Source organism: Colius striatus, chromosome 7, assembly GCF_028858725.1.
Source record: "Colius striatus isolate bColStr4 chromosome 7, bColStr4.1.hap1, whole genome shotgun sequence".
NCBI classification, from domain to species: domain Eukaryota; kingdom Metazoa; phylum Chordata; class Aves; order Coliiformes; family Coliidae; genus Colius; species Colius striatus.
In genome coordinates, this window is record NC_084765.1 from 23,529,426 (window position 1) to 23,550,000 (window position 20,575).

Here is a 20,575-nt window from a genome sequence, read left to right on the forward strand (position 1 = left end):
AGATGCATACTTCCTCAATCCTGGATAAGTCAGACAGGCATTTAGAAATTAGCAAGGAGAGAGCTATTTTTACTAGAATGCAGAGGTCAGACATTATAAAAGATTATACAGGACATATCCAAAATAGGTGTTACTGTTTATTTGGAGGGTTTAGGGGTTTTTTTTCAACAACCAAAGAAGCTTACACATGCAGAATACAAAAGTGGTTAAGGAACAGCTGCTTCTGGCCAAATAGAAAATTCTTTGATATATGCTGGACAGTAAAAAGTAGGAAAGGAAAATAAAGATAGAAAATAAAAAAAGCAAAGAGAAGAAGTTGTGAGAAATATAGAGCCACTATATTTCTCATAAGCACTACTGGCAGGTTGTCAACAGCATTACCCTTTCAGACAAGAATGACACTGCCTTACAGCTGATGTAAGAATTCAGTACAAAGCTGTACTCTAACATATACAAGATGAAAAGGAGTTTAAGTGAAACAAAGCATGACCACGATAGCAGTACAAAATTCTAGCTTATGCTATGATTTTGAAGCATCAGATCTACACTAGAAACCAGATGAAGTAACAGTTATGAATGTGATTTTCTTTGATGTTTCTGCAGATACTACTCAAGCTTAGATGCAGCCTGTTTCAGTTTCATCAAGTCAGATTGATACAGATAGTTCTATGAACACACCATGCAAGCCATAAGCAATCAGCTTTACACAAGCTGATCAAATTTAATCACACCACCTTGGAAAGGAAGACTGCGAGACACATGCTCTTTCACCTCATTTCCCCATCCCCTTACACAATCAGGTATCTTCCTCAGCTTCTCCAGCCAACTGACTTTTGTATACAAAAACATAGAGGGGAAAGAAGAAGGCATTTTTAGAACTCAGCCTTAAAAGACAGAAAAAAGTCAACTAAATTCTAAATTAAAAACTAAGTAAAGTCATTCAGAAGACTTAAAGATGGCAACAGTTTTGTTTCAAATCAGTAGTAATAATTAGATGCTATGTTACCATTTTCTGATTCTAACGGACACTATATAGATACATGAATGTTTAATGATGCTTTATTCTACTAAAAAAAGGAAATACACAAAGTGTTACACAAATTAAGAGAACAGAAAAGATTACCAACAAGCAACCAAACAGAATGCAAAAGGAAGACTAAAGAACTAGAAAAAAAGTAACATAATAGTAAATCTTTTTGTTTTAATTTGTTTGGTTTGTTTCAATTGGTCAAACATTCATATCCTTCCCCCTCAATACCATGCATTGCATATTCTGCCAAGTACTGGAATTATCTTAAAATATGTGTGTGTGTGTGTGTGTGTGTATGTGTATGTGTATATGTATATTCCACATAGTTATGAAGGTAAGCAAAAAGTTTTTGTAGTCATGCTGCTATTAGCACTCATGGCCCAAAAAAAAAATCCATTCTCTCCCAGTTACTAGTTATTTATGCCAACTCTATAAAGCAAAAAAAAATTGCCAAAAGAAAAACTATAGTTATTTTATTAACTAAATGTAATTTAAATTCTCTAAACTACCATAGAAACTTGCTTTCTATTTAAAATAGTGAACACATAACGGGAAAGAATGCTCTCAAATAAGAAGACTGCAGACACATATTGGGACAAAGTTTTAGAGTTAGGGCAACTAGAGTTGTCCTAGAGACTGCCAATGTTTGGACGTGTACTCAACAAGTCCAATGTCATTTTTTTGCTCTCTCCACACAAAGAAGGTTCACTATGCAAAGACTTCCTTTTTTATCTTTGTGGCATTTTTGCACAGCGTTGTTTAGTAATTTATTGCTCTTACCAGTTTCTAGATGAGAAAATGCATATTGACTGCTGGAGGAGGAACCCATGTTAAAATCCTCTGAACTCTGAGCTTCTTCACCATCAGCTGGAGCTTCCTCCTGACTTGGAGTTTCTTCTGGTTTTGGAGCATCAAGTGTAACAATGTCAGAATCATCACTAATAGTTCCAATGCAGGCCCCATCATCAGGGATTTTTTCCTAGGGAAATTGAAGAAATCAGAAATTATTCAGATACTTACAATACAAAGTCAATTAAAAAAAACCCACAAGAGTTATTAATGCTCTAAAAAACAAAATCAGTATCTTGATTTTAATGTCTTCAAAACATTGTGCATCAATATCAGATGGGACTCACAGAAGATTCTGAATAATGTAATGTAATGTAAGTTACCTCTGGGACTGTTTGAGTTTCCTCAAAAGCAGACAGAGTAGTATCTACCACTGGTATCTCTCCATCATCATTGCACTGAGCTATATAAATAAAAAGAGGAAAACAAACAAACAAACTTGGGATTAAAATCAGTAACCACAAATTCCAGCCACTCCCATGTAATATTACAATATGTATAATTGTGACATTTCTAGTATCTATTTTAACAGGAAAGGTTTTCTGAAAATACACTAAATCTCACTTTTAATATCTCTCTAACAAATGTCAGAATGTTCATACCACAGTACATTTATATGCTAGGATAACTGAAACATTTTCCAGGTAGTCATTGGAGTTTGAGTGTCTAGTCCTGTTTCTACAGGAGAGATTACGAATTTGGAAACAAGGCCAAGCTCAAATTTAGTCAACTGCACATTGAACCTGTTACATCTGCATTCTCATACCAATATTAACAAACTGAATATTAAATTTGCTAATTAAAATAAGTGGAAGGATTTTCATGATGGCGTTTCACTGCCACTATGCTATTTTTTGGGTGCAAAAACATCACGGTTTTAATTTGATGGTTCCTTCCAAATTATACTTATTTGATCTATGACATTATTAATGAATATTTCTTTTAGCAATAGCACTTCTACTAACTATTTTACAGCAAAAACAGTGCATACTATCCTATAATACACCAAAAGCACTGACAAAATGAAAGACATTCTACAAGACATTTCCACTGAGGGAAAAAAGAATGTATAAAGTTGATGACTGAATATTTTCTACAACACCAGTGAAGCAGGTCCTTTGCCAGAGGCCTACAAAGTATACAAACTCTATTAAAAAAAAAAAATCAATTGTGTGCCAATGTTATGACAGACATTTATTTTATGAAACTGCTCCTCTTCTAATATCTTACCTTGCAAATCAAGTGGTTGCTCCTCTTCTTGCAAAGAAACATATTCTTCTGAAACAAGCTCATGGTTATCATTTGTGCTTCTGCTTTCTGAAGAAGTCACTGTCTCTATATCAGAACCCTGGAGTTGAAGAGTTTTAAATGAACATTACAGTTATTGGGGTTTCTATCAGTGAAGCAGGAGGAAAGGGTTACAAAGAAAATAGAACATGAATAATAAAAATATCAAAATAATAATATTTAAAATTGATTAAGATTTCAGGCAAATAAAAGCAAGAGACATCAATTAATTAATCAGAGCAAAAAACAATGAATATGTAATATTTAAAACCATGAGGGAAAAAAGAAAGAGGAGGACAATTTGGGGCAGGGTGGGTGTGGAAACAGCAATTTAGGCATCATTTAACAACTATGATAACTATCTTCAATTACTATTTTCTGTTATCTTTACTAGATCTATTTCTTACACAGAATTTAGAAAAACAGAGGAGGCTGTCAAAAGAATTTTGCATATGGGATCTAATTCTTCCACACATGTCCAACTATTGTATGTAAATACACATAGGCTCCCCAAAATGGAACTTCCAGAGTACCACCATGAAGTACTACTATCAGGAAAATAAAATATGTTTAGTTCTATTCCATCTCAGCTCCTGTGAGAAATTCTGAATGGCTGTTTTAGTTGTACCTCTCTGACACCAGGAAAACAAATATTTATACAATCTCTAAACTGGATTTCTGTCTTTAATCCCGAGAGGAACCTTGGTTATTGGTCAGCTGCCAGTTAGCAACCACCTCAGAGCAAAACAGGAACTTAGGATAAACAACGCCCTGAGATTACACAGCACTGAAGGCAAGCAATATGCTTGACAACTCAAAATATTTAATCTTTGTATTGCAATTTTTGTTTAAAATTACTTATGGAACACAAGTAAGGATATTATAAAACTATAAATGTGCAAAAGCTAACTGAAAAACACTAAGTCACTCTGATCCAGAAATAACTTGAGCTGTTTTTGTAAACAGAGATAGTTATTTTTGCAACAGCAGGTGTGAAATTACAGTAGTTGTAATACTTCCAGATCAGTTTCCCTACATGTCTCACTTTGGGACTCAAGCAAACATGTATGCTTTTGTTTTTAAGAGAAGACTCTACTTCACAAAGATTAGATACCTCAAAACAAGTTGCATAAGATACATTCTATAATCACATTACAAAGTTATGTTCCTTTTTAAAAGGCTTAAAAAATTAACTGCTTTGGTAATGACAAATATTTTGTATTTTTTTCTTTTGACTACAAAAGTATCAATCTCAAATGTTTTGCAGAAATTCACCACTCAATTATAAGTACCTTATTAAAATCTGAGTAAAATCTCAATGAAAATACAAAATTACCTGAGGGTTTTGGCTGGGTTGGGTTTTATACACAGGTATATAAATTTATTACCTGATAATTGTTCTCTGGTGCAATAGAACTCTTACTTACTTTTTTCAAGTTGTGAAGATGAAAATGAATAACAAATTTAGTTTGCCCAAGCTCCACTGGGGAAACATCAGGAATATATCTTAAAACAGATTAAAATTTTAGCTAAAACATCAAGAAATTGGGCCAGCTGAGCACAGGGTAAGCCATCTTATTTTAAACACTGTTTCTAAACCTCCATCACCCTTCTATTTCATCAAAGAGGTTGAGAAAGGATACTGTCTCTTCACTGCACACCTTTTCCTACACTCCTATATAAAAGCAGCAAGACCTTTCTTCAGAGTAGTCCAACAATGCACAGCATCACTTCTCTGTTCAGAGCAGACATTAAATTCAGTGTGCATTAAATTCAGTATACACAGTTGTCAGTTCTCTGCAACAACCAATCAAGCCAACTGCCATTTCTTGTCCCTCTTAACTTGGTGCCTTTTTAAATGGCAAAAACAATACCAGAAGCTGATTCTGTTGTGTCATCATCACTACAAGTTGAGGGAGGTTCTGCTTCCCCTCTACTCTGCCCTGGTGAAGCCTCATCTGAAGTTCTGTGTCCAGTTCTGGGCTCCCTAGCTCAAGAAGGACAAAGAACTTATGGAGAGAGTCCAACGCAGGGCCACCAAGATGATCAGGGGACTGGAGCATCTTCCTTATGAGGAAAGGCTGAGGGCACTAGGCCTGTGTAGTCTAGAGAAGAGACTGAGAGGGGACCTTATTAATATTTACAAATATCTAAATGGTGGATGTCAGGAGGCTGGGACATCCCTTTTTTTTATTGTATCTACCAAAACAACAAAGGGTAATGGGATGAAGCCAGAACAGAAAAAGTTCTATTTAAACAGAAGAAAAAACTATTTAACTGTGTGAGAGAGCCCTGGCACAGGCTGCCCAGGGAGGGTGTGGAGTCTCTCTCCTTGGAGGTCTTCAAGATCCGCCTGGACACATTCCTGTGCGACCTAATCTAGGTGAACCTGCTTCTGCCGGGGGGTTGGACTAGATCTCTAAAGGTCCCTTCCAACCCTTACCATTCTATGATAATACAAGTCACAAGAATACCTGAGAAAGTAATACTATAGTATTCCAAATATGTCTAATCTTAGTTCAATATCTCTCCTGAATAACCAAATAATTTCCCCAAGGTATACATGTTCACATGCAACCCATTCCCGGGATAACTTGTGTGTGAAGGCTGTTTAACCATTCTCTTCATTCTACTTTCTTTGTGCTCAGATTGAAAGCTGTGTTGCCAGGAGAACATCAATAATGGGATCTTTTAAACACCGAGTGTTTTCCCATCATGAACAGAATTACTTAATTAGGGAAGAATGACTGGGAATACAAAAATCTGTATATCACAGATTTCTGTGATATACAGATCATCATGGAAATCCACTCTGCGTTAGCTAAACAAATTCCTGCCTTCCTATAATCTTGTATTATGTTAATTTATATAGACTCACTGCATAACTTATTTTCAGTTACAGTGTAAAAAACTGTCTCAAGTATGAAAATAAAGCTGGCATTTCACAACTAAGTAACCCAATTGTTGTAGTCAACTCCTAAATCCTTTCACATCTATTAGAAGTCTGTAAAGTCTGGTAGCCTGTGCACTCCTTGGTCTTCAGGACTGGTGTGATTTTCTGTTTCTGTTTTTGTGATGGGACTCTCAACTTGTCATCCAACTCAAAACAGGAAAAGAAATTTCAACCATCCCTTAAATATGCTGCCAATGGAAATGAAACCACGGCCCAACATTTACAAGTCTCAAACCATAACTCTTGCACTTCTGAAACTGAACAGTTTTCAAACCTTGAGTATCATCACAAGCTTGTAATGGCTTGCCTTTCCAATCACCTGGATTTTCATTATAAACTGCAAATAGGAGAGTGTGCAGTGAAGGAGAAACAGCTCATTAATCCCCATGATCTTTTGACATTATTTCCTATTTTCCTCCTACGAATGAAATAACTCAAGTACTGTTCCTTGAAAATGTTTTGGGTCAAGCGATAAGAATATACAGACAGCCAATATGTGTCATTCCAGGAAAGTAATTACCTCATTTGCTCGGAGGATTCCAGCTCAGTAATAACATGTTTAGTTTACAAAATAATGCCGAATACAAAACAAAACAAACAACAAACACTGACCATACTACACAAACATCAGACAAGATCTGAAGAGATACAAAAACCCTCAAGAACAAAGGAGAAGTATATTGGAGATCCACACTAATAGTTAGGGCCTCTCAGTTTCTCACCAACTTAGGCCTGCCTTGTTCACTGCTAGAGGTAAGATAAAACATTAATCTTATGTATCTTCAAGTGTCTACATCTCAGCAAATTGTTAAAAGTACCTTTACAATCAATATAGTCAGTGGAGTCAAGACAGAAAGTCAGTATAAACGCTGACCTTAGCTTAAGAATTACTACTGTCTAGATTCCACCGATTGTATTGATTTAGTCTACACAACTTTAGAAACCATATCAAATTGAGATGCCTACCCTGTAGACATCTAGGCAACAATGAATCCCATCCCAACAGACCTTCCATTGCTTCATTTTTTGTTTATCTCAGGCTTTATGCCACTAGGAATTGCTTTTGGGTTTTTTATTTTAATAAAGCCATTGTCCCTTTAAACTAGTCAAACATCAGAAGACACAAATTAAACCAGGGCTACTCAGACACAATAGTGACTTCACAAATAGCTATATCCCCAAGACCTGATCAAAGAATGAGAGAATTCTAGCATTTCGACCCAAATAAAAGTACACCTAATAAATAAAGCCATAGCAAAGATGGACAGATGCACTGAAGCCATACAAATTTGATATTGAAATAGGTCTTAAAAGTGAGCAAGCATTTTGAACAAGAACAGCTTTTTGCCTTGCATCTTGTCTGTTAGTTCTTTCTACCTGCTGCCACACAATCTACCATCACAACTTTCTTACACAAAAGGAGCGTAATTATTACCTATTTCCATACGGAAGATACCACTTCAGTGACAGTTTGCCTAATGGAAACAAACCCCACATTCTCTTAGTTGCTGCCATTAACTCAGTCCTGCACTGCCATATGAATTCCTCCGCCACAAGGTGCCAACATCCACGTTATTTCTATGTATTTTATGCCTTGCACTCTCCTGCCTGAACAACAGGACCAAGGAAGCCCAGAATTCCCATGTGGATTGCAAAGATCTCATGCTAAAAGCTGCTGCAACTCTCTGAAAATAACACAAAAGAAAGCAACTCCAAAACTCAGTCTTTCTCACAGAAGGATCTCTTACCATTCCAAGCTTTTCAGGCTGCTACACTTTTCAAGACCCTCACATAAGCATGGCAAGCCCTCACCAATCATCATTTTAATCTCTGAGGTTATACTTCTCATTCCTGACCTTACAGCACAGATGCAGAGTGCTGCCCTGCCCTCCCATCATCTTCAGTTCCAAATAAATCTAATAAAATGTTGTCAGCTCTTTACTCACCACAGCTTCCCCCAAAGTCCACTCAAGGCAAGAAAGCTGGGGAAACTTCAGCATCTTGAGTATGAAATACATAATTACATACTCTTTGAAGCATAACCCCCAACTAGTCTTTGCAACACAATTTCTGGAAACACTAGACCCTCTAAATTCCCCGTATCTTTCCTTCTCAATGCAGAACAGCGTTCCACACAAAACAAAGTGCTCAAGATTGTGCAAATAAGATCCAATAGGCCTATGTGCATCTTCCTCTAAACTGTCTGTGCATTCTATAAGCAGAGTGAGGCAATACAATAGACAGAGGTAGCACATCTCACAGTTGTCTTTATGCTAGGCCTCAACCTCCTGAACTCAGAGGCTCAACTCAAAACAAGAGATTGTTCCAGTCAGGAACAAAAGCAGTAGGTTCTGCACAAACTATAGCATTTACATGAGGCTTGAAAATGCCTTCTTCTAACATTCTAGTAATTCAGCATGAACCTCTCCCTATCCTAGTTTTTCATAATAAGAAAGAATGTAAGGACAGAAGGCTATTTCTATACAGCAACTGTTGAAGCCAGGAACAAATATCTTGACGGCAGAAAAGACTTGGAAAAAATCATAGAATCATTCCCTTCTGCATGACATACTTTTCCTACCCATTATTCCCAAGGTTTTGACTTTTGTAGCTTTTTGTTGGGGGGGGGGGGGGGGGGGGCAGGAGGGAAGAACACATGGATTTGAAAGGAAAAGATGAAACACATGACAAACAATAGGCAACTTACGTAGAATGTCAGTGCTTTGGGGAAAGATGGAACAGAGGAGAGCATCTCACTAAAATTCTAGCAAAGTTTCAAAGTAAAATCTTTGTAGAAAAAGTTATTCTTTTAAATAAGAAAATTTATATCAGCTGTAGCAAAGAAACTACTTTTAACAGTTTTATATTTTCTTATTTATAAATCCCTCATCTATAGTCTCTGTTGATATGTAACATTCACACAAAACTGCAAAGTTGAAATAATATTTTACTGCATATGGCTAGTCTTAAACTGATAGAACTCCATTAATTTGAGATCGAGTACCTCATGATTGATGACAGTCCAGCCACAAGATGAATCACTATCACTGGAATTTTCAGACATTTTCAAAGCACACTGCAAACAAAAGGAGATTCTTTTAACTTGCAGGACACACAATTTCACTTCTTTCTTGCAAAAAAAAAAAAAGGAAAATAGAAGAATTGAAATTATGGTGTTATAGAACACTACACTAACTCACAAATTGTTATTCTGAAATCCAAAAGAAAAGACAAAATAAAAGTTAAGAAGGAAAATATATTCTTTTGTAAGTATTCCCTATTATGTTTTTTATATTTGGAGCTAATATGGCTTTGCAAGGTTCAGACCTATTTAGCCAAAAAGCTTTTACACTACCTAAAACACACACACAAGGCTAACCAGCATTCAAGATTTTACTGTAGCACCATTAAGACATGTTTCAGTAGGTGAAGTAATTTCTGAACTGTTACATGCACAGGAACTATAATTTATTCAAGAAAAACTCCACATTTTTTGAGAAGACAGAAAGTAGGATTTTTTGGAACTAATTCTGTTCAACTACCGAGCAGAACATTTTGTGTTTCTTCCACTCCTTTCAAGTACTTTCAAATATACCGATTCTGAAAAAAAATTTGAAAGAGTACCTGGAAAGTACAAAAAACAGAATAAAAAAACCCCAATAGACAAATTTTACTTGTTACAATACAACCAGATGACTTGGATAGTTATTTTCAGAAGAAAGCTGCCTAGTTACAGCTGTCTTATTATTTTTTCTCCTGTACCAACAACACAGAGCATTCATTATTGTTATACATTCTGATTTCTTTTTTAAGATTTTAACTAATAGAACAACTTAAAAAATATATTTTACACGTTTTATATTCCTTACAATAAAAGTATATCAAGTTGTTAAAAAATTTACTACAAAATTATTTGGGGAAAAAAAAAACTTTCCAAAAATACAACCATTTCCAATCAACTGTGTATTACATTGTGCATCCAATGTAACAAAGCAGTAAAAGAAATCATGATTCAATAAAGCTTCTATAAAATGGAGGTTATAACGACAAAGCACAGTTCTGAGAACTTCAGACACGTGCTTTATTTCCCATACCCAGTTACTTCTTGCAAGAACACAGAGAAAAGTACCTATTTGTTTAAATTTATTGACTCTGTGCTTCATGACCAATCTTGTCCCAGTTTGTTAATGGAGAAAATATACACAAACCTTGAATTACAACATAGGTCAGTGCAGCTAGAAATTTGCACAAAAAAATATGAAGCTTCCAATTCCATTTAGGTTTCTTATGAAATAGAGAAAACATTTGTCTCCTGTCTCTGCCTTATGATAGTTATATGTTTTTCTAATGTAACACTTTTTCCTCATCAACTTCAACTAATGTATTTGCAGTTCCTCTGTAAAAAAGGCAACAGTGACAATCCCAACCACAGTTTAAAAAGCAAAAATTTCCACTAATTATCAACTTAGGCATCAGACTTACAGAAACTGTACTTCTATTTATTACAAAGCCCTACTTTGACTATGGTTGTAATTTCCTTTTTCACTAGTGCTCTTCCTGGAATGTCAGCTCTGGCAGGGGGGTTGGACTAGGATGATCTTTTGAGGTCCCTTCCAGCCCTTGAGATTCTGTGATTCTGTGAACACTGAGGGCAAGGCAGCCAGTTTGGTTTCCTGGGGTTGGGTTTTTTAAAATCATACAGTATTCAATTATCACAGTTTTTTTTTTTTAATTACAGGGTTTTAAAAATCATACTTCTTCAATCATCACAATAACAAATGCCCAAATGGCAAAGACTGCATTCCAGAGTTTTCATGAGATAATATCATCTTGCTGTCACTGAATTATTTTGACTTTGTCCAGGCATTCAGCAGCTATGTTCTTTTCAGAGGAAGGTAATTACCAGCACCAAAACTTGCCACCTATCAGAAACATCTCTGGCTATGTGGCAAAAACTGTACTGTTAAAAAAACCTATAAAGTTACCTTTTGTGGATTCTCTTCAGTATAAAAGCATTCACATTTCATCATTCTACAGTTCAATGAATGGAGCAATGATAAGAGCGACAAATTGATTGTCATTGAAAAGCAAGCCCTTTGCATGACCACAAAAAGTACAGTTTAGGACAAATACAGCACAGTCAGCCTCACAGTTCCTACTAGCAAGTCTGATCTCCACTGTGGAACAAATTTGGGCTGTGGTTTCATAACAGCAATTCCAGTTTCAGAGCATCTCAGTGTTAGATGAAAAACAATGAAGTCACATAATGCAAATCCTTCAATAGGAAAAAAAAAAAATCTGTTGATACAAGTGCACTTACAAATTTTGAAAGGGTAAGTTTTACCAGCAGACTCTGAGCTGAACACTGTAACGCCTGTCTCCCTCTAGCTAACTCAGCTTTTCATCACAGACCCCAGCTAACTCAATGCTGCCATCTTCTCCCTCTCCATCCAGCTCAGAGACTGACAGGTAATTGAGTACTGCATAAAACCATCTCTACTGAATACACAATCCTCGCCTCAAGCTCCAAGAAGCAGTAAACATCTGTCTTCCATTCCCAGACAAAAGCTTCAGGGCCTAACTATGGGAGCGTTGGCATAATCAAAAAATGTTAAAAAACCAAACAGGAACAAGCAGATAATCATAATCTTCTATTACTTGCTGGCCTTGATACACAGCCTTGAGTTAAAAGTTCCCTTTTAGTAACTACAATATCACACCAATACTGCATATTTAACTGCAAACAGGTGATGAATCTCCAAAATAGGTAAGTTTTCAATATCAAGAAAAAGAATGGAATAAAAAAGAAAATCATTAAGGTTTACAGGTAGAACTCCTAAATTTATCAAAGATGATAGACAGATAACATTGTATGAGATTAAAGGGTATTTCTAGGGTCATTATATTCCTACAAGCACATTCAGCAAACACACAAGTAAAACAATCATCAAAAATAAAGCATTTGTTTTAATTACTTCGCTCTAAAGGGCAAAACAGCCTAAAAAGCTTTAATAAAAAAAAAAAACCCTAGGTGCACTGGATCCTGAACTTCAACCAACATCTCAACAGCTTATTTCTGTAAAAGATTAATAAAACACACCTAGCCATAACTAAATCCGGTATCAAATCCAGTCCCTTAAGGAAACTGAAACAGCTAAACTGACCTACTCACAAAATCCTCACCAGCTTGTATTTTCTACCAGCAAATGACAAAGACCCACTAAGAACCAGTACACTTCTACCTGCCCGAAGCTGCTGGATATAGTTGGCATTGTCTTCCTGAATGAGAGAATAGAACAAAACAAAACAAAAACAAAACAAACACCTTTGGGCAGGAATTAAACAGATATGAAGCCTGCAAACTTTCTAAAGAATCAAGATGATGCTAATGGGTTCTAGTCCAGTAACAGCAGGGATAACTGGAGGATACAGGAGAGTATTCTGTATCTCCTGTATGTCAGGACAAGACAAAAGAAAAGATTGGAAAAAAGGAAACTCACACCCCACACACCGCTTCACTAGTTTGGATTGTCACTAAATACCTTTATTGTCAACATGTTTCAAAAAAAAATTACAATTCAAGTTCGTCCATACTCTAGTTCAAACTGCAAAGCTGAATCCAGGCCCAAAAATGTCCTAATTTCTCAGTGACATCACCTTTCCACTTTCTGTGTAGACAAAATAAATACTAATTCTATTCAGAGTTCAATCTCTGTGTATTGGGGGCAACAGGGAAGAGAAGTGTGAATTATTTTCTTACTCTTTGTGAAATACAAACCAGAAGGCTAAGGTGTAAAAGTTTACAGCCATATGTATTGTTGGTATCTTGAACATCAAGTTACCCCATGTATCTATAAAAAAATAAAGGAGATACCACATCCTACACATCAGTGTTCATTACAGTTTGCTGCGCTGTCTTTCCAAGTAAAAACTCATGGTTCTCTGCTACAGTAGTTTCTTTGTTGCGGAGCAGAAACAAAACATGTCACTGTTGTATAATAGTTTCAGATTTTCATGCAAGTCTTTTATGTCTACTAAGCAGTGTAATTTCTTCCCAAAACTAACATTCTTCTTTATGAATATATTTAGCAACACATAAAGCCTACTTCCTTGCCATGACTTCCAGTAAGACAAATGCAGCTTTTAAAAGCCAACACACTGGAAAGCTGGGCACTCCCTGCTCAGCATCCACTACCTCTCTCTCACAAGTTTTATTAGAATACACCTGAAACAGCAAACAGCCCGGTGCCAGAACAGCTAAAGCAGCAATAACACAATTTATGAAACAGAACACCTTGCATCAGCCCGAGAGACGGAGGCAGATGATGAAAGAGAAGGAAGTTGGCAAGTGTCAGCGCCCAGGGCCAGTGACACAGCCCAGGGCCGGCACGGCGGTGACCGCCGCACGCAGAGCTCGCCCGGCCGTCCCCGAGAGGTGCGGCCGCCCCGCAGCGCCCCCGGTACTCGCACCCTGCGGCCCACAGCGGCTGCCGGACCCACAGCGGCTGCCGCAGCCACAGCCCCGCGGGCTGCAAAGCAGCCTCTCCGCGCGCCCGGCCACCGCACTCCCGGGAGGCTGCGCACCGAGGCCAGGCCTGAGGGCGGCAGCCCCCGGAGGGCCGGTCCCGGCCGCCTACCTGAGCGCAGCCCGCCGCGGGGCTCGGCGCGAAGCAGCGTCCCCCGGCTACCGCCGCCAGTGACGCCGTCAAAAACAACACGGACCCACCCGGGCCGCGCCTGCGCGCGGCGGCGCCCCGCGGCAGCCTGGGCAGCGCAGTACGCGTGCCGCCGCGGCCCGCCCGCCCGCTCGCCCCGCAGCCTACAGCGCCCAGGCTGCACCGCGGCGCGCCGCCCGCCCCGCCCCCGGCGGGCCCCCGCTGCTATGGCAACACCGCGCCGCCGAGCCGAGCCGAGGCGGCCCCGCACAGCGGCGGCGGCGGACAGGGCTGGCGCGGCGGGACCGCGGACGGACGGAGCGGCGTGTGGACTAGGCGCGGGGGTGGACCGAGAGGGGCGAGGGCAGCAGGGCGGCAGGCGTGCGGGCCGCCCCGGTGCCGGTGTCTGTCCCGAGGCGAGGTTGCTCAGAGGCGCCTGCAGCGCGCGGAGCGTTTTTCAGAGGTGACGACAGGATAATTTGATAGCCAGAGAAAGCCACAGCCAGCTCTGAAAAAAGCCAAAAGCGCCCCACCGAAGAACACCCCACCCTAAAAAAAGCGCTGTATGTGGACTAGAGGTATTTGATCCCCCTAGCCTTGGACGGATGGAAAAAGCCTGATTGTGAATTAACTAATGTGGAAAGTTTCACCACAGCTCCGGTTTGGAATCGGACGCCAGTGGCCGTGCTGCTACAGAAGAAGCTGTCCTTCCCTCCCCAAGAGCCGTTTGCCCCTGGTAAGGCAGCCCCGACATGGCCCTTGCACCTCAACAGCAGCTCACCAACGGGTACCCTACAACGCCCAGAGATTTAGGCCCTGGCAGTGCTCCGATGCAGGAAATAAACATGACACAATCTCTTAAATAATCGAGAAATGAAAAAAAAAAAAATAATTGCACCTCTGAAGAGCAGCAAGCTTTGAATGGCTTGCTCAGCAAAACTAAGGGAGGTACCTTAGCACAGTTTTACCACACACGCATCAATGCTGCATTTAAAGCACTTCCCATGAAAATATTAAGTATCCATCATGATTCACCCTCTACAGAGAGAAAAAGAATAATAATGCATGCATGTGAACGGGAGTAAGGAAGTACAGTCATTTGGAGGTTTGTTTAAGGCTCTGTTTTAACATATATATTTCTGTATATTAGGAAAAGTCAAAACCAAAAGAAACCATCCATAAGGCCTCACCATATTCTTACTCTCATATTTTTGTTATTCATACTAATTATTTCTACCACACATATTAAAATATCACTAATGCAGAAATTGATGCAAACTCCAATTTTTAGTACCTGGTCAACATGAGTCTGTTTACCACTTCTCACAGTTTACTAAATAAGGTCAAGAGTCAGCAGCATCAAGTTCCTCACTCTCTACCGTGCATATATTTCAATACACATCTTGAGCAACATTTGCTCTGACCACAAACATTTAGCAAATTTGAAATGCTTTGCCCTGTTGAAAGACTGAACTAAAATCTGTCTCCTTAGCAGGGAAAGAAGATGACTTCTGCCAGAAATCTGTCAAGTCCAAACACTGAGCAAAACCAATCTCCTCATATGCCTTTCTGCGCCAATCCTGGCAACCCAGTGTTTTCCTGTATGCTGGACACCAAAATGCTCCTGACCAATGGTTCTTTGGCAAAGCCTCAGCATTTACTGTTTAAAACAACTTCAAGCGAATATGGTGCTATACCACCTGTCTCACAGATGGTACCCTGTACTTACCATCCAGTGGATCAAACCTTTTCAAAACACTTACTTGCCTGTGGGCCATTTGGAGGTGGTTATTTAAACACTGCCATTGACAGAAGTAGGGTCTATGATTACCCCAATTTCCAGCATACTCTGTAAAAATGAATAGCTGTCTTTTTGTCATAGACTTAAACTAGACACTTGGGCTTAAAGAAAACAAATCTTATTTCAGTCATTCTGAGAGTAACTGTCAATATCTGACTTACTTTGGTTTTGCTGTGTTGAATAAGATGTATCAAAAAGGATGTAGCCCGTTTGATGATACACTTCTCTCTGTCAGACCTAAACCTGTAAAAATAAAACTTTCAAAACTGGTATGATAAACTTGGAACTCTAATTTTACATAAAGAGTTAAGTGCAACAGACATTGACCAGAAGTTTTGTTTGTTTTAATTAAAGTATTTTTCTGGGTTTAAAACTTAAAGTCAGTCTGGACATTCCTGCACCTCAGGACGCTAATACCAACATAATGCATATGACTTTGATACAGCCTACAGAGTAGTCAGCTTACATTTAGAAGTCAGAAACTTAACATCCATTTGCTTCCAATATAATTACATGAAACAGACAACTATTGTTCATGCCACCAAGCACATTTGCCATGCTGACCTTTAAAGAAGGCACTGTTTCTATTACATAGCAGTAGAAAAAGGTGCCTGTCTACATCAAAAATAGCCTTGAGTAGCTGTAAGAAATCTCTGCAATGCAAATAGCCTGTATATAGATGTATACAGATTGTTCTAATAGGCTCTGGAACCAAAATGGAAAACAAGGAAGTCCCAACCAGTGCCAGCTTCTTTGCATTTTCTTTTTCTGCATTGCCAGCATCCCTCCTTCTTAGCCCCCACTGTCACTTTCTCATAAAATGAGCCCTATTTTGACAAGTATACCATTCCACTCAACTGAGGCACTAAAGCTCCTGCACTGCTCTCCTTCTGACTGCTATAAACAGAGTATTCTCACCCCCTTCCATCACAATGCAGTAGGTATCTGTAGGGAAGAAGGAACAAGCACTACTCCAGACTCACCTCTGCACTACTCTGAAGGCTCTCAGTAAAGCAACGTGAAGGAACACCTGCCAACTTCTCTGTTCCAGGAGTATAAAATTTACACAAAATAACATCTATATGCATAACAAATATCTTCTAAAGACAGAAATCAGTCATAAATGGTATTCAGGAAACAGACTGATGTGGAAAACTCAAGAGTCTGCTAAAATGCTACTGTAGTTGAAGTGGCCACAATTTGGATAGAATGCTTAACAAAGCAGAACTACTTCAGGTCCAGTATTACTGGTTGTCACTATAATTCAAATGCTAACATTATGTACATAAACAATTCTATTTTACATTCTTCCACTATCCAAAACAACAGGTGCAGTACTTCAAAGCACAGTCTCAGGCTTCATGTCATTTTACAACACTTGTAACCTCACCAGGATAGTGAGTACCCCAGCATTCCTGAGATACTGGCCAATGTCAATAACAGAATACAAAGTAAAATATCAGCTCAAGAAAAAAACATTATCATATAAATAACAATGGTTTTTATTTAGAATATGCTTTACAGCTACACTGTAAGGTTACTAATTGCAACAGGATGGAAGCAGTCAGTCATATTCATTGATAGGACAATCATAGGATTCATTTAGCACTACACTACAATACCACACCATAGATTTATAATTTTTCCATCTTGTTTGTTCATCCCAAATGTTTCAGAATAGTATGAAAATATTTGATGTACACTATTTAATGTCAAAAATAATGTTCTGAGGACATAAAATCTACCTCTATGCTTTCAGGTGGAGGTTTTTGGAAGTCAAGGCCTGGACTAGAGTATCTAAATTCACTGTCTTAGTTTCAGATGAACACTATGAAGAATAAGAAAAGGGGAAAGCATATAACCGTAACCATATAACACACAATTGTTTCAGCCTTGGTGAAGAACAGAAAGATAAGAAGTTAATGGTTGTTGACTACATGGAACTTCTGAAGTTGTTTAAAAAACCGTTGTCTGGATTCAGTAGATATATCCACATAAATATTTCATTAAGTTATGGGTAACTTTCAATCAAGTACCAAATGCATGTTTTAATATTTAGCCCACCAATATTTCACAGAAAGCAAAACCAAGAAGTTTGTATCAAAATGATGTAACGTATACCTCATCATATTTGTTATAATGCTATACTGTCCAAACCCAGTAATTAATATATCCAATCTTTTACCAACTATGTAGGTGTAATAGCAGAATGGAGTGAAACAGAAGAATGTCTAGTTAACAACATACTGAAGAGAACTAAGATTCTTTCTGATGCTTTCAAAAGTTTGAACTCTCTCATAAAGTCCCTTCTTCTGTTAAGAATCTTGCATTGTCCCTTGAATTAGGTGTCGAATCTTCTCAGCATCTTTTTCTATAGTTTTATTTTTAGGATCAATCTTGAGAGCCTCTTCATAATCCTGGAGACCTAATATAGACACATTAACAAGAATGTCAATCAATAATGCAAGAGCATCCCCTCTAGCAACTTACACATAAAGTATTGAACTTGAGTTTTGCTATTGAGCAAGATGAAATCAGAGTGATAGTAGATTTAACTTTTGTCAGTAAATAAATTCATATTTTGTTTAGACTACTTTACAGGCAACACTCTACAACAGAAATATTTTCAGGTATTGAAACATGAAAAGAGAGCCTCTTCCTTCACATATATACATATATATACATATGTGAGCGTGTATGAGAGGAGTGTTCAAAAGTGTTCTGTAGAAGGGAGAAAAATTGAATGACAATAAAAGTGCATTAAAACAAGGAGAAAAAAAAAAGACATAAACTGTGAATACTAGAGTTTAGGGGGGGAAAAAGCAAACCATTGAGTACAAAAGGTAAAATAAAATCTTGTTTAATTGTCTTTTTTATAAGGTTTCCAAGAGCAAATGAAGCTGTAAGGGAACGAGAAAGGGATTCATAGGTAGGAAAAGTGAACCAACGTGAAAAGCTTAGTATTTCAACAGTGACATTTTGAATATTCTTCACTTTCTATTATTGATTTCCACTTGTAAGTTTGCCTTACAAAACAAGACCAATCCTCTTAACAGTGTCTCTGAGCTCTTTGTTGGATATTTTCAAACAAATCACACCTACTTGATGAAACATTTTGCTCATCAATATGGGTTTCACACATTTTACAAAGATATTACATGAAGCACTTGACAAGCAAATATTTGAGAAATATTTCAAATTATTTTAAGTTAATTTGTTCTACAGTTGGAAAGACTGTAAATATCATCTCAAAACCAAGAAAACATTTCACAAACAACAAAACTAGTGTAGTCTAGTTTCATGTCAGTTTGCATCCTACATTTCAATGCTTCCAAAGGAAAATATTTCATCTCTGACCTCTCATTCCTCCCTCACCAATACCTTCCATGGCCACCAAGCTGCTAGGGTCAATAGCTGGCCATTACGCCCATTAAGACTGATTACCCAATGGACCACACTGAGGATACACAACTTGCTATAAAGCCTGTACTTCAACTGAGAAACTAATTTGTACTCCTTAAATTAAGAGTACAATAAATTTCTTAAATCTTGTAAAGATTTTTCAAGTATTATTGCAATTAGACAGTAAATTAAAAAGACTGTGGCATACAGGTTTGTAACCAAAAGAGGCATGTACTATGTAAGTCTTCTTTAATGTCTCTCCTGAAAAAAAGAGGTGCAAGCAGTCTCATTGAGCTAAACAGAATTACTTGTATGTCACTATAAATCCATCTGCATTTTTTCACAAAATGATGGTCTCACCTTCTGTATATAACTCCAGCTGACAAAATGCTGTTCCACGTCTCACGTGGGCTTTTACTCGAGCACTCTCATTATCAGGAACGGGTGGTGTCAGCAGTTCTAGTGCCTTTACCAATGAAAACATTCAAAATATTTAGAAGTAATTTTCCATAATTTTGAGGTTTTTCTCATTTACACACACTTCTCTCAACTAATACTATTATTATATAGTAAAAAAGCAACTATTCAAATAGAAACATAGAGTAACTACTCAAATTTAATTATATGGTTTGTAAATCTAGTCATAAGATGTGTATCTGTTCCCCCTCCCCCCTAATTTGCTAAATACAGTTTCACTGCCATGGCTAAAAACTGACAAATACTGGGTTAAATGTTTATTACAGCCAAATAATGTATTCTGTTTGCATACATCATATTATATGCCCTTCTACAAAACCAGAAAAAAAGCAATCCTAAAAAATCCCATAGCAGGAATTAGAAGAAAAAAAGAAAAAAAAAGTCTCAAGCCTCAAGTCTTTGATGGTTCTAAAGACAGTAATTCTGTGACAAGTTTTTCCAAATTATTCAGGTGCTATTTGAGTTCACTACTCTCTCATGAAACAAATAATGGTTGCTAAAACATCAAGATGATATAGCCCTTCTTTTAAAATGTCTGGTTTGTTGGGTTTTTTAAGGTGTCCCACTCAACATCACTATCTTTTTTTTTATCCTTCCCACCAAATGAAGAACACGATGACATAATACCAAAGGTATCTGTGTGTATTTTCCATTTTTAATTTTATGAAAGTTTATTAATCAAGCACTACCAAATGTTAATATTTCACCATGACTTCATTACATCAATTTTTACTTTAACATTTTTTGAATCTCACTAATAAGTATTTGCAGATCTGCAAATTGTCATATTGTCAGAAATATGACAATAATAAATCACAATCATATACAAGACAGTCTGAGAGCCTATATAGTTATACCTTAGAGGAATCTTCGATAGCTTTATGTAAATTTCTCAGTTTAAGGTGGCAAGCAGCACGATTCAGATACAGTAGGGGAAGCTTATTGTTCAGTCGCACTGCAAGGTTATAGGCATGTACAGCTGCAAGATAGTTTCCCATGGCAAACATTTTGCTAAGTATAAAACAAAAAGTAAAACATGCACTTTAAACAGGGTGATATGTCACAAAATAAATATCTACTTATTGAATCTATTTTCAAAAATGTGAAGTTTTAGCAGCTTT

General features: G+C 37.7%; 3 protein-coding genes across 8 annotated transcripts in view; 1 reads left to right on the plus strand and 2 right to left on the minus strand.

Annotated features, from left to right (window-relative positions):
• CCPG1 (cell cycle progression 1) overlaps window positions 1-13,897 on the minus strand; it is a 27,025-nt gene extending 13,128 nt beyond the window's left edge. For 3 of the 5 annotated variants that reach the window (XM_062000319.1, XM_062000321.1, XM_062000322.1), the window contains exons 1-5: window positions 13,757-13,897; window positions 9,124-9,195; window positions 3,110-3,227; window positions 2,203-2,282; window positions 1,811-2,009 (exon numbers count right to left, since the gene is read on the minus strand). In XM_062000319.1, coding sequence (XP_061856303.1) covers window positions 1,811-2,009; window positions 2,203-2,282; window positions 3,110-3,227; window positions 9,124-9,183 — 457 coding nt within the window. In that variant the 5' untranslated portion in view covers window positions 9,184-9,195; window positions 13,757-13,897. The remainder of the gene's footprint in view (window positions 1-1,810; window positions 2,010-2,202; window positions 2,283-3,109; window positions 3,228-9,123; window positions 9,196-13,756) is intronic. The other 2 variants (XM_062000318.1, XM_062000320.1) reach the window with 2 other exon arrangements.
• Window positions 13,898-14,140: 243 nt separating this feature from the next.
• PIERCE2 (piercer of microtubule wall 2) lies at window positions 14,141-15,829 on the plus strand. The gene is made up of 2 exons (XM_062000247.1): window positions 14,141-14,510; window positions 15,267-15,829. Exons 1-2 carry the CDS (start codon window positions 14,409-14,411, stop codon window positions 15,627-15,629), a joined length of 465 nt encoding a protein of 154 aa, XP_061856231.1. The 5' UTR covers window positions 14,141-14,408; the 3' UTR covers window positions 15,630-15,829.
• Window positions 15,830-16,666: 837 nt separating this feature from the next.
• DNAAF4 (dynein axonemal assembly factor 4) overlaps window positions 16,667-20,575 on the minus strand; it is a 25,222-nt gene continuing 21,313 nt past the window's right edge. Inside the window, exons 7-9 of one of the 2 annotated variants that reach the window (XM_010208884.2) lie at window positions 20,312-20,465; window positions 19,338-19,443; window positions 16,667-18,000 (exon numbers count right to left, since the gene is read on the minus strand). In XM_010208884.2, coding sequence (XP_010207186.2) covers window positions 17,891-18,000; window positions 19,338-19,443; window positions 20,312-20,465 — 370 coding nt within the window. In that variant the 3' untranslated portion in view covers window positions 16,667-17,890. The remainder of the gene's footprint in view (window positions 18,001-19,337; window positions 19,444-20,311; window positions 20,466-20,575) is intronic. The other variant, XM_061999875.1, reaches the window with a different exon arrangement.